At 33.1% G+C, this 14641-nt stretch overlaps 1 protein-coding gene across 8 annotated transcripts in view; it reads right to left on the reverse strand.

Moving 5' to 3' along the window:
• The window catches only part of GOLGB1 (golgin B1), a 76632-nt gene that overhangs the window by 56815 nt on the left and 5176 nt on the right, over positions 1-14641 (reverse strand). For 6 of the 8 annotated variants that reach the window (XM_039843148.1, XM_039843146.1, XM_039843144.1 and 3 more), the window contains exons 2-5: positions 4661-4755; positions 3762-3914; positions 3401-3553; positions 1733-1861 (exon numbers count right to left, since the gene is read on the reverse strand). In XM_039843148.1, coding sequence (XP_039699082.1) covers positions 1733-1861; positions 3401-3553; positions 3762-3914; positions 4661-4753 — 528 coding nt within the window. In that variant the 5' untranslated portion in view covers positions 4754-4755. The remainder of the gene's footprint in view (positions 1-1732; positions 1862-3400; positions 3554-3761; positions 3915-4660; positions 4756-14641) is intronic. The other 2 variants (XM_039843151.1, XM_039843149.1) reach the window with 1 other exon arrangement.

Raw genomic sequence — 14641 nt, forward strand, 5'->3', positions numbered from 1 at the left:
CTCAGTCTCATCCAGTTTTAGCCAATGCCTTTCAGATATTATTTTAGTTGCTTCAGGATTTAATCTCAATAAATTACATCCTTTTTCTCTCTCATTCGGATGACCTCCTCTCCAGGGACTTCCTAACTTCCTACAGATTTAAGGCAGAGATGTTCTGGCATTGACACGCTCTGGTCTAGCTTGTCCTAACTGGTTAGGCATCCCGCTGTAGTGAGGCTGGTCCTGCCTATTTCTAACTTGAATTCACTGTTGAAGTGGGTAGGCCATAATATAGACTCCAGCCACACAGTCCCCATATTCTGCAGTCTCCTTGTCCTGACCCCACGTTCCTTCCAGTTCTCTTAGAATTTGTTCATCCCTCAACAATGCTTTTGAGAAATTCTAGACTAGATGACACACACATGCCATAGGAAACAGAGGTGCTAGCATAAGCTCATTTACCTAGACATCTCCTCCAGACATTTCAAATAAACCGCAGCTGGCTATTTTGCAATCTGAATATACTGAATGTTTGACTTCTCTAAAGAGGTTGAAGTTTCCCCTAGCTAGGCCCTGAGAAACAAGTAAGCCCCTTTGCCTCATATCTCTCTGGCCCTCTTTACCCTTTGCTACTTCTCAAACATTTAAATGTGGGGTGGGAGAAAAATAATTTTTATATTAATATTTAAAGTATAATATTTTGAACATACTGGGCTAAATGAAGTATACTGTTACAATTAATTTCATCTTTCTTCTTTACCTTTGTAATGTAGCTGCTAAAAAATTTTAAATTATACACACAGCTTATATTATATTACTCTTGGACAACATCTGCATAGACCAAAGTGAAGGGTAGAGGGAAGAAAGCCAGGAAATCTTAGAAATCTAGCTGCCATGCGCCTTTGAACACAATACAAAAAACAACAGAAGAAGCAGGTCTGTTAAGTAAAAAAAGCTTTCCTGAACCAAGTCTCCTTTCAAAAGTTGAGGAAAATTAATTTCATGTAAAAATAAGGAACAGAAAAAGATCAAGGTCAAAGCTCATAAGTTACTATTAAAAAACGAAGGTGAAGAATAAGAATAATTTACTCATAGGTAATAAAAGCATACCAGATGTATGCGCAAAAAAATAAATCAAAATTATTATCTATTTCAAAAGGTGTTAAAATTTTTTAAAAATTATACAAGGCATGAAAGAACAAAATAAATCAAAATTAAAAATAACTCAGAAATGAGGTGACAGAATTCAGGAACAATTTGATATAAAAGAAATTATCATTTCAGAAAAGACAAAACAAGAATACAAATGTAAAAAAACAAAATGCCTTAAGTGAAATAAGAAAAAATAAATAAACTTTTAAAAAAATAAAGAAAGATAAAAAGAAATTGAAAGTGACAAATATTAAAGATAAGTCAAAAATGGAACATATGGATAAAAGAAGTCCCTATCGAAGCTATACATTTCCAGAAAACTCTTCTAAAATAAAAATATGTAAAACTATATATCTAAAAAGCATAGTAGGTATCTACAAACATCAACCAAGAATGACAACTACCAATTATAGCCTAGTAAAATTACTGAACTTAGGAAAGAAGGAATAAAAGAGAGGGAAAAGGAAGAAGGAAGGAAACTGATAGGTAACATAGATAAATATCCACTGGGCATCTAAAAAATGCATTTGTCATATAATAATCCAATGGGCTTTATTGATTTGTTAACTTAATGATTTTGAGGTGACATACACCGCCCTACCTGTGTAGCGTGCTCTGCCTGTGCCTGGGTAAGCTGGGTTTGCAAACTGCTAATTAGTTCCTCCTTCTCCTGGAGTTTAAGTTTTATCCTTTCTATTTCCAGTTCTTCCTCTGCAGAACTTTTGTCATGCTGAAAATGCAGGAGATAATGTCATTTATTTTAAAAAATTACAATTAATATATATTTCATCTTTTGCTCTAATTTGCCCTATATAACTATTTGATTATAGTTTGATCAAAATAATGGCAGCAAGAAATAAGACCTAAAACAAGGAAGAAATCTTAAAGCTTTCTAGCTTCAGGAAGGCCAAGTAGCTCCTACTAGACCTATTCTTCCCACAGGTAACAGCTATAAATTCTATATAAGAAATAAAAACAGCTATCTGAAAATGAGAACCACCAAAAGCAGGATAATACTGGAGGGGAGTTTGAAGAAATAGCACTGAGTTTCTCATTTTCATGGTTTTCAGTCTGACAGCAAAACCAGTCAGAGCTATGCAGGAACCAAACTTATTAGAAAACTCAGGACCTCACTTCCTTGAAGAACCAGAGTCCATAACTGTTAACTGAGAGGCGAAACATCATAAAAAAATCAGTAGGAGGAAATACAAATCTTTCGATAGTCTATTTTTTTCCAAAAGCTCTTCCTTAGACTGCACCAGGTTCTGCCTTCCAAATGAAGTCAGACCCCTTCCCCCAAAAGAACCTTGTCTGTTAAATAAGGCTATTAATGCAGGAAAAGTAATGTCTTCAGAGCATTAGACTCAGAGAGAAAAGACTAACCAGGGTACCAGGGAGCTAATTTGTGACCCCCAAGGGTTATGCCTAGAGAATCGATTAAAATCTCATTTCCCAAGAATTAAAAGTATTGAGAATAAGAATACTAGTGGGTCAAAAGGTAGAACAGGGTGAAATTAAAGAAATAAAAAGATTTCTTATACAGAGTAAAGTCTAAGCCAACTGTAGTGTGCATATGTGATATTCCAGCCTCCATATATTCTATACCAAACTCTCCAATGTTCTCTAAATGTCTGGCTGAACATGAACATTTGGGGTTCAACCACAGAGGAAAGATAATAAAGATGAGTATTGGAACAATGCTCTATTCCTCAAAAGGCACCACCTGCCTTATTTCTGTCTCCAACCTCAAACTGCTTTATTGGTGGGATCATAAACCTAGAGAGCACACCTTATAGGGAGGTCAAGGCAATCTAACTGATTCAGCCTATAATGCATGAAACTTTAATCCACTATGTGGCCATATGAGGACAGAGTATTCTATATCAAGTGACTGAAATAAAGAATTTCAGAGCTGGAAGAAACCTAGAGACCATCTAGTTTAATCTTCTAACCAATGATGAAACTCCTCTAAAAGGTACATGCCTCTCCTTTCTAAATGCCTCACTTCAGTATTTATGTCTTCCTATTAGCCTTTTTTATTCTCCGAAAGCCTTTGAGTCACAACTGGTATTTCATTTCCATGTTTCCTGCTGGCCTTTTATGCTCCCTGTGTGTGGCTCATAGACCAACTAGATTATAAGTTCAATAAAAAAGGATAGCATTTAGGGCTACATTATTTTAGGTTCATAAATGTTTGTGATTAGTGAAGATTTGCTATACTGGAAGGCTTTTCCACTCAGAAAATATGTATTATACCCAGTCACCATACCTTGGAGAGTTGCTCCTCTGGTTGAGGTTCTATAGGCAGAGCAGTCCCTCCTTGTGCCTTCATTTCTTCTATGTGTTTATTCAAAGAAGTTAATTTGGCCTTAGCATGAAGTTTTAGTTTTTTTATTTTGTTATCAGCAGCTTTTCTTTCTTCCTGTCAGAGAACAATGATGATAAATACATAAATGTTTACTTAGCACTTATCTAGCACATAACAAAAGTTAGTTTCAGTAGGTGTCATTTTACAGTATTAGAGAAATAACAATCAGATTCTCTAATCATCTAAGTGAACAGAAAAATCTAAGTGAATGTTATGTGTCTTTTATTAAGTATTTAGGAAGAAAGAACAAAAACAACGGTACCTGTAGAACTTCATCCTTCTGCTGCAGTTCATTATCCTTCTGTCTAATGATTTCTTTCAGCTCCACCACCAGCTGCTCTGCATAAGCCAGGCGCTCCAGAACATCCTCTTGTGTTTTATCATTAAATTCTATGTCAGATTCTTGGGGTAATTCCTAGAATTTAGAAAAAAAATTGCCAATGCCCCAAGGAAAGGTATTAGCTTCCAAAGAGGACTGTTCATTCCAACTTAATCTTATTCCAATTCATATCTTTACTTAGATAATCTTTCCAACTTTGATCCAATAATAACTAATACTATAGCCATTACCATAAGTATTTTGTAAATGTTAAGCATTTTAAAAACATTATCTCATTAACGGTCTTATCTTAATTTTACCAAACACAAAAAGTTTAAATTAAGAGAGTAGATGAATAAAATTCTCTTAGCCACTAGGCAATACTGCTTGTCTTTCTAGAAAACTAAAGGGACTTCTTTTAATTCTTAAAATGACTCTCGGAAAATACAATACAAACTATAAAGGAAGCAGTGAATGAATTTATAATTGCAAACAGACATTCTCAAACTGGAAAGGTGCTCCAGTTCTGCCATTTGTCATTCAAATCTTTATTATGAAAAGGAATATATACTCAAAGAGGAGTTAAAACAACCTACTACAAGGCTCTGGGGAACAAATGACAAAGATCTTTTGAATCTCACCTAGGACTCGATCCCTATTATTATGGCTCTTGTGCTACACACATAGAAGAAGGATCATTTATAGAGTATCAATATTCTTCTTACTCCTCTCTTCTACTTAGCACAAGGGAGGTTGATCGCACCCTTCTATTTTAAATTCTTTTCCTCAGGGGAACATGGAACATATGTCTCATCAGTGTAATTCAGAACAGGACTACTCACAGGGTCTAAGGAAGCCCTCATATTCTGATCAGTGTCGTCTCCTGATAATTCATGCAAAACAACATTTGCTAATCCTGACAATCGGCTCAGCATTTCTGCAGGAAAAGAAAACATAAAAATCAGTTAAATAAGGATATTCGCTTCTCCTATATTAGTAACTATATCATCTACAAGTGATGTGAGAAAACTTTACAGGTGATCTGTATTAGAAACTGACTGTAGCATAATGATATCTTTAAAAAGGTATTTGAATATGTACAATATAGTAACACACCTTTCAGTGGCAACTGCACAGAGATTTTAATCAACATCACTAATATTTTTTAAATAACACACAAATACATAATTGTTTAGTGTGAATAGTGCACTTTACAGATTATCTTTAATGTCTTTTCTTTCATCATACTTTCATTTACAAACATAAATTTCTAACTATTCCTTCTCTTGCCAGATTGTTGTTCTCTCCTACTTTATCAAATAAACCCCATGGTTTATCTAAATTTTTCTTTTTATGTTTCCCATGAACCCCATCCTTTCAGGAAGCTTTCCTGATAAACCATGTCATTTCACTAAAATTAAGATAAAATCATTGTTCAAATGTATAACATCAAATGTAAGGATTAAAATCAGCAACTTATGCTGCTTCTGCAGGAAATTAGAAAAATAAGAGCAAATTAAAACGAATGTAAGCAGAAAATAGAAAATAGAAAAATAAAGAAAATCAGAAAAACCAAAAGTCATTTCTTTGAAAAGATCAATAAAATTGATAAAGCTCTAGTCAGGCTGACCAAAAAAATAAATAAATAAAATAAGAGATGACAGAGATTATCATCAGATATGAAAGAAGAGACATCACTACTGATTTAAGATACATTAAAAGAAGAAACACTACAAATAACTCTATGCCCATAAATTCATTAACATAGATGAAATGGGCCAATTCCTTGAAAGATACAAGCTACCAAAAATCATTCAAGAAACAGGCAACCTAGATATATATATATACACACACATATATCAACACATCCTTTATTTATTTCCTTCCTTCCTTCCTTCCTTCCTTCCTTCCTTCCTTTCCTTCCTTCCTTCGCTTTCCTTTCAGCTACAACTTCCACATTCCTCCTCCCTCCTCCCACTCCCCTTCCCTTCCTTCTCTCCTTCTTTCCTTCCTTCCTTCTTCTTTCCAGTGTCAACTGCCAGTCCATAAACTCCTTGAAAGTGGGAATATTAATGTTTTATGATAGGAAAAATCAAAATATAACTAGACTGTGCATAGCACTAGTATAAGTGATTATGCTAAATTTTATGTTTTGTGAAAAAAAAATGTTATTTGGATTCTAAACCCTCAGCAGGAAGAAATATAGAAGCTGCTGTACAAAATAAGAATTTGAATAAAACTAGGCTCTGCTACCGTTTTCTTCTACTCAGAGTAATACTGTTCAAGGCCGCTGCGGTCCTTAATCAAGAAGGAAGTGTTGAGACCTCAGTTTCTATAACAGGCTGCCCTTTTTTGGGGGTCGGGGGGTGAAGGGTTACTCTAAGAGTTTTTTTTCTTTTTTTTAATTTATTTTTCAATTTTATTTGACATAAACTATTATATTAGTTTCAGGTGTACAACATAGTAATTAGACATATATATACCTTACAAAGTAATCATCCTGCTAAATACCCATCTGGCACCACGAACAGTTATTACAATATTATTGACTATATTCCCTATGCTGTACTTCACACATCCTCATGACAATTTTTATAACTGGTAATTTGTACTTCTTAATCTCTTTCATCCTCACCCATTCCCCCAACCTCCCTCCGATCTGTTGACCATCAATTTATCCTCTGTATCTGTAAGTCTGTTTTTGTTTTGCTTTATTTGTTGTTCTTTTAGATTTTACATATAAGTGTAATCATATGGCATTTGTCTTTCTTTGTTTGACTTTTTTCACTTAGCATAATACCCTCTGGATCTATCCATGTCACAAATGGCAAGATTTTATTCTTTTTTATGGCTAAGTAATATTCCGTTGTATATATGATCAAATCTTATTTACCTATTTATCGACCGATGGACACCTAGTCCATATCTTGACTACTGTAAATAATGCTGCAATGAACATAGGGGTGCATATATCTCTTTTGAATTAGTGTTTTGGGTTTCTTCAAATAAATACGCAGAAGTGGAATTGCTCGGTCACATGGTAGTTCTAGATTTAATTTTTTGAGGAACCTCCATACTGCATAACAAGTTGTCTTGAATAACCTAACTAGCATATAACATTTGGAAAAGATGTATGAAACAGAAAAGGAAAAAGAGAACCACTGGAAGGAGGGCAACATAGGACTATATATAACTACATATATAACTATTAGAAGGGCAACATAGGGTCATATATGAGTACATAGGACCATATATAACCACTCATTCAAGCGACAAGACATAACTATAGTTAGTTAAAAAAAATCACAACTTATCAGTACACATACTCTAAACGTTCTTTTCAACTCTAGAGATTCAATTTTCTATAGTTACCATTAATGAAGAAAATTAATACCATCACTAGAATCTTTGTTAGGCACAGAGATTTGCAATAATCAAAGAAAGTCATAATAGAATCTAACTTACCAAACAGAATCACTTTATGTTCAGATTTTTCACAGCACACGCTGAGAACAAGCCAAAAATAAATGAACAAATAAATCAACCAACTGATGGGACTCCAAAAAATGGTAGTAGCAGACAGCATAGACTTTAGATCCTAAATTCCCTCATAAAAACAGAACAACTAGAAAACAAAACCAAAAACCCATGGACTGCCTACAAAACTAATAACAAAAAACAAAACCTATGTGACTAAGTTTCCCACAAATTGCAAAATAAATGTGGATACTGACAAATCACTATTAGCCACAAGATCTGTGTGTCATTGTTGTCCACACAGGAGGAAGAAGAGGGAGGTTAAGGATGCCAAAATGTGCCACTCCAAATATGCCACTTCAGCATAAGGATTATTTTGAGCTAAAGGCATTTGAAAAACAGCACGTATAAAAAGAGTGCTCTGACCTTCCCGTTTTCTTCCTGAAAACAAGAGATAAAACCCCCATATGGTAGATGTCCTCCCAATACTGGAGGAAAGTAACAGTCTTATCTCCAGTGATGGGAAGTTGAGGCCAAGAGAAATTAAACCTTGTAAACTAACCTCTATCTTCCTAGTGGCTCCCTTGCCTAATCCTGTTTTTACAATTTAATTCAACTCAATATACTTAAGTGTTCACTTCAAGGGCTTCTCTGGGTCTTCATTTCCTTATGAAGGTTCCAATGTCACAGAAAATTTATATTACATACATTTGTATGCTTTTCTTCTGTTAACCTGTCTTATGTTAATTTAATTATCAGGTCCAGCCAAAAATTCTAAGAGGGTAGAGGTAAACTTTTGCCTCTTCTGCAGAAGCTATAAGAGTTTGATAGACCATATATGAAAAGAACCACAAAAGAGACAAGAGGTATCACTAGAAAACTGCCAAGCCAAATAGAGAACAGCAGCTGAAATGAGGTGTATCCCCACTCCAAAAGCACGTATGTGCAAAGAGCCAGAAAAAGCTAAGGCAGCCTGGACCCTATGAACTCTCATAACTGAAGAGGCAGGGCTCTCTTTCAGAACAGGGCCTCCACTGAGGAGAATCCACTAAGAGTATAATAAAAATTTATCAGGACAGAATCAACAGAGACCAAAGAAGATCCAGATGGAGTCAGTGGGAATGGTAGGAAAAGAGAAAATCTCAAAAATATAGCTGCCATATATTTGAACAATACTGAAAAATAAATTAAGAGGAAGCTCTGTGAAGTTAGAAAAGCTATCCATAGTTGTCTCCTTCTAAAAGTTCAGCAACATTAAATAAACATAAAAAATGAGCAAATGAAAAATAAGTTATATAATTACTTTCATACAAAGTAATTATTATAAAGAAAAAGAGCAGAATAATATCCATACAAGAAATGAAATCATGTCAGACCCATACTCAAAAACAATTCAAAACCAAACCTACAAAATCTACTAAAAAAACTGATATTAAAAATGATATGATATTAAAAAATACATCAACTCTGAACAAGCCCAATCCTGTCTGATCTCGGAAGCTAAGCAGAGTCAGGCCTGGTTAGTACTTGGATGGGAGACCACCTAGAAAGACCAGGTGCTTTAGGTGTAAAAAATAAAAAAAATAAGGAATTGTAAAATAATCTTACAATCTGTGAGGTCAACCAAGGCCTGCCTCGCCAAAAAATAAAAAAATAAAAAACTGAAAAATCCAGGAAGAAAGGAGCAAAAGAATTAGAATGTAGTCAGAAAAATATTAACAAAAATGACAACAGTCCTTACCTTTTGATAATTACTTTAAATGTAAATGGATTACTATCATTCTCAACAAAATGGATGGACCTAGAAGTTATTATGCTAAGGGAAATAAGTCAGACAAAGAAAGATAAATACCATATGATTTCACTTATATATGGAACCTGAGGAAAAAAAGAACAAACTAATCAAAAACAGACACACAAATATAGAGGACAATCTGGGGAAGGGGGTTAGGGGGCTTGGAAAAAGGGGTGAAAGGTTAAAGAAGTACAAATCAGTAGTTGATAGATGGTCACGAGGATGGAGAGCTCGGTATAGAAAATGCAGTCAGCATTAATACAATGGCTAGGTGTGGCTAGGTGTAGAGCCAGCGGAGAGAAAAAACAATTGGGAGATTATTTCACAAACTATATAAATGTCTAACCAATGTATTATATACTTCAAATTAATAATGAAATTAAATTTAAAAAATGTAAATGGATTAAATTCTCCATTTACAAAACAGAATGGCCAAACGCATTAAAAAAACCAGATCCAACTGCATGCTGCCTACAAGAGACTCATTTTAGTTCTAAGGATACACATAGGGTAAAAGTGAAGGAATGGAGAAAGATATGCCAGACAAATGGTAATCAAAAGAAAGCAAGGTTAGCTATACTGTAACAGATAAATAAACTTTAAGTCGAAAACTGTAGCAAGAGACAGGAAGGTAATTATATAATGATAAAGGGGTCAATTCATCAAGAGGATGTAACACTTGTAAATACATATGCACCCGACATCAAAGCACCTAAATGTATTAAACAAATTTTAAGACAACCGAAGGGAGAAATAAATAGCAATACAATAATAGTAGAGGACTCCAATATCTCACTTTTAACAATGGATAAATCATCCAAACAGAAAAGCAATAAGGAAACAATGGACTTGAACCACATGTTAGAAAAAATGTAACTTACAGACATATACAGAACATTCCAACCAACAGCAAGAGAATTCACATTCTTTTCATGCACACATGGAACATTTTCCAGAAAGACTGTATATTGGGCCACAAAACAAGTCTTTAGAAAATTTAAGAAGACTGAAATCTCATCAAGTATTATTTCTGACCACAACAGTATGAAACTAGAAATCAATAACAAGAGGAAAACTGGAAAATTCATAAATATGTGGAAATTAAACAACACATCCTGACCAACCAATGGATCAAAGCAGAAATCAAAGAGAAAGCGAGAATTATCTTCAATCAAGGGAAAATGAAAATACAATATACCAAAACTTATGGGATGCAGCAAAAGGAGTCCTAAGAGGGTCATGTATAGCAATAAACTCCTATATTAAGAAAAAAGATCTCAAATAAACAACCTAACTTTACACCTCAAAGAACTAAAAAGAGAAAAACTAAACTGAAAGTTGGGGAAAGAAGGAAATAACCAAGATCAGAGTAGAAATAAATGAAATAAAGACTATAAAAATAATAGATTGGTGAAACTTTTTCAGTGAAACTAATTTTTTGAAAAGATAAAAATTAACAAGCCTTTAGCTAGACTAATTAAGAAAAAAAGAAGATTCAAATAAATTTGAAGTGAAAGAGATATTATAACTGATACCACGGAAATACAAAGGATAAGAAACTATGATGAACAATTACATGCCAACAAATTGTATAACCTGAAAGAAATAAATCAATTCTTAGAACATATAACCTACCAAGACTGAATCATAAAGAAATAGAAAATCTGAACAGACCAACAATGAATAAGGAGATTAAATCAAAAACCTCTCAACAAATAACTGCACAGGACTTGATAGCTTCACTGGTGAATTCTACATTTAAAGAAGAATTAATGCCAATCCTTCTCAAACACTTCCAAGAAATAGAAGAGGAAGAATACTTCCAAATTCATTTTTCAAAGCCAGCATTACCATGATACTGAACCCGAACAAGGACAATACGAGAAAATTTTAGGCCAATATCCCTGATGAACAGAGATGCAAAAATCCTCAACAAAATACTAGCAAACTAAATTCAACAGCACATTAAAAGAATCACACACCATAACCAAATAGGATTTATTTCTGGGATGCAAGAATGATTCAACATCCACAAATCAATCAATATAAAAAAACATATTAACAGAATAAAGGAGAAATATCATATAATCATCTATATAGATGCAGAAAAAGCATTTGACAAAATTCAACATTCTTTTACAATAAAAACTTTCAACAAATTAGGTATAGAAGGAATGTACCTCGATATAATAAAGGACATATATGATAAGTCCACAGCTAACATCATACTCAACAATGAAAAGCTGAAAGCTTTCCTCTCAGATCAGAAACAAGATAATAATGTCTATTCTAGACACTTATATTCAATATATTACTGGAAATCCTAGCCAGTGCAAGTAGGCAAGAAAAAAAATAAAAGTCATCCAAATCATAAAGAAGTAAAATTATATGTTTTTAGATGACATGATCTTATATATAGAAAATTCTCCACCAAAAACTGTTAGAATAAACAAATTCAGTAAAGTTGCAGGATACAAAATCAATATACAGAAATTATTGCATTTCTATATACCTAACAAACGATCCAAAAATTTTTAAGAAAACAATCCCACCTATAACTACATCAAAAAATACTTAGGAATAAATTTCACCAAGGAGATGAAAGATTTATGCACTGAAAACTATAAAACACCGATGAAAGAATTTGAAGACACAAATAAATGGAAAGATATCCATGTTCATGGGTTGGAAGAATTAATACTGTTAAAACATACATACCACTCAAAGCAATCAACAGATTCAGTGCAGTCCCCTATCAAAATTGCAATGCCTTTTCTCACATGGATGAAACACTAGGCATTTATTACAGAGAAATGAAAACTTAAATTCACACAAAAACTTGTATATAGCAGCTTCAGTTGTTAAGAGTCTCAAACTGGAATCAGCAAAGATGTCCTTCAACAAGTAATCTTCAACATGGTTGAACAAACTATGGTATATACATACTACAGAATACTATGCAGCAATAAAAAGGAACAAACTATTATACACAACAATTTAATCTCCAGGAATTTATAAATGGAAAAAAAGCCAATTCCAAAAGGTCACATACTTATTATATAATTTTATACTTATACTTTTGAAACGACAAAATTTTAGATGTAGAGGACAGATTAGTGGTTGCCAGTGCTTAGGGAGGGGATGGAGGTGGGAGGATAGGACATAGCTGTAGTTATAAAAAAGCAACATGAGGGATCATTGTGGTGTTCTAATCATGCAATATCTTAACTATGGTGGTAGATATAGAACCAGTATAGGTAATAAAATTGTGTAGAATTTACATATGCAGCACACAAGGATATAAATAAAACTGGAGAATATATTAATGTCAGTATCCTGGTTGCAGTATTATACAGGTTTTGTAAAATGTTACCATTGAGGGAAACTGGACAAAGTGTACAAGGGATCTCTCTGCATTATTTATTAAATCTGCATATGACTCTACAATTACCTCAATTAAAAAAATGAATTAAATGCAATGAGATATCCTATAATTTGATCCTGGAACAGAAAAAGGGCTCTAATGGAGAAATAGTGAAATTCAAACAAAGTATGGAGTTGTTAATGGTAATGAATCAATGTTGGTTTCTCAGTTTTAATAAATGTATTTTGCTAACGTAACATCTTAACATTAGGGGAATACTGGATGACAGGTATATTGAATTCTCGGAACTATCTTTGCAAATTTTCTACAATTAATCTAAAATTATTCCTAATAATTTATTTAAAAAATTTTTTTAAAATAGCAATAAAAAAGGAATCAAGAGAAAAATGATAAACATTACAGATAAGCAATGTGGTTAATAGGATTCCCTAAAGGAAAAAACCAAAGGTACAGAACAAATATGAAAAACCAAAATCCAAGAATACTTATCTGAAATTTAAAGACCTGAAGATACATATTAAAAAAGCCTGCCATGTACCTAAGAATATCAACGTAGAATGTCCAGCAAGAAATTTACTAGAGTAAAATTAGTGGACTTAAAAATAATCCTTTGAGATTTAGGCCAAAAGATCATGTGAATTGTAAGATAAAGAAATAAGTCTATGACTGGACTTTTCAATAGCAATGTTTTTACCAGAAAAAAAAAATGGAAGTATAGATTTGAGATTTCAAGGAAAAGACATGGGGGCCAAAGATTTTATTTTCAGCAAAAATGACTTTCAGATATAAAGAGCACAGATAGAATGGTACAAACATGCAAGAAAATTCATTAAAAAAAATTCCCATGAGACTTTCCTAAAGCATCTTTTAGGGAGAAAGCTTGAGACAACCAAAATGATCAAAAAACATCATAAGGACTGGTTGTGAGCATTCAATACATAGTTAATTGTAGAACTAAGACTGGGATGGAGAGAGCATAGTATTTAATGATTGCATGCTCTGATAATATATAGGGCTACCATAAAAAAAAAAATGGGGAGAATGTAAATAGCATATGCAAAAAAAAATAAAACTTTAAAAATTTTTTTCAAAAACCAAAATTAGTGGTGGTTGTTTTAGTATTGTTATTCCTAGACTACTGTATCATGTGGAATTAAAGTAAATGAGTAATTAAGAGCCTAGTAATTCTATGACATTTTCAGTATGAAAAAAAGAAATATAGGTATAACAGGAGAAATTAAGAACTCTAATAACTGATTTTGAATTTGAATTGAAAGTATCAGTATGAACCTACAAAGTATTTTACCTTAATATATATATTTTTCTAGCTCTTTCTACTGTAAAGGCTTAAAAACAATGACAAACTGAGAAGCAATGAGCACTCTAGTGCCTAAATTGGGGTCTTGAAATACCATTCCCCATTAAAATAATAAATTTTTTAAACAGGAGGATTTCTTAGAGAAATGGCTGATTCCAGTTTTAAAGTAAGAAATGTACAAAATCATCCTGAAACATTTTGTCATGTGAAATAGCAGAAAGCTATCAAAGACTTCTACAGTCATGTCAAAAAGACCCAGGAGCCAACTGAAGAGGTTCTTACAGGGCAAAGGAATAATTTGAGTTTCTATAAGGAATATGATTTAAAACAGATTGAAACACTAAAAGCATTTAAAGTCACAGTTCATAATAGTAAACTGATCATCATTTGAACTGATTAAGTTAAAAATTAGATAAGTACAAGAATTTCTCTTGCCTTTCCTGTTTGAACTTTACTACTCAGGAAGCAAATAGTAGAGGAGTAGACACATCTCATTACAAAATTATTCCAGGTAATAAATGAAAACAAAATGGTAGAAATGGAATTTCTAGTCCAATATTTTGCAACTCCTAATAAGTTCATGGATCTAGACATGGAACATTTACAGCTGATAACACCAAAAAAAGAAGACATTATAAACCTCCTGATCAAAGAATATACCACCACCTATAGTCTTGCTAAAGGGATCAAACTACAGTCTGTTGAAGCCTCTGGATCCAGCTGCCAATTTGCAGGATAGAGAGGAATATGCTGAACCATCCATGAAAGTGCAATTCCCAGGCCTAAGTTCTTTAACAGATATTGTAAGAAAAAAGACAAGAAACATATCAAGTTTAAAAAAAAAAAAA

Source organism: Pteropus medius, unplaced genomic scaffold (assembly GCF_902729225.1).
Source record: "Pteropus medius unplaced genomic scaffold, Ma_sr-lr_union100, whole genome shotgun sequence".
In the NCBI taxonomy this organism is placed as follows: Eukaryota; Metazoa; Chordata; class Mammalia; order Chiroptera; family Pteropodidae; genus Pteropus; species Pteropus medius.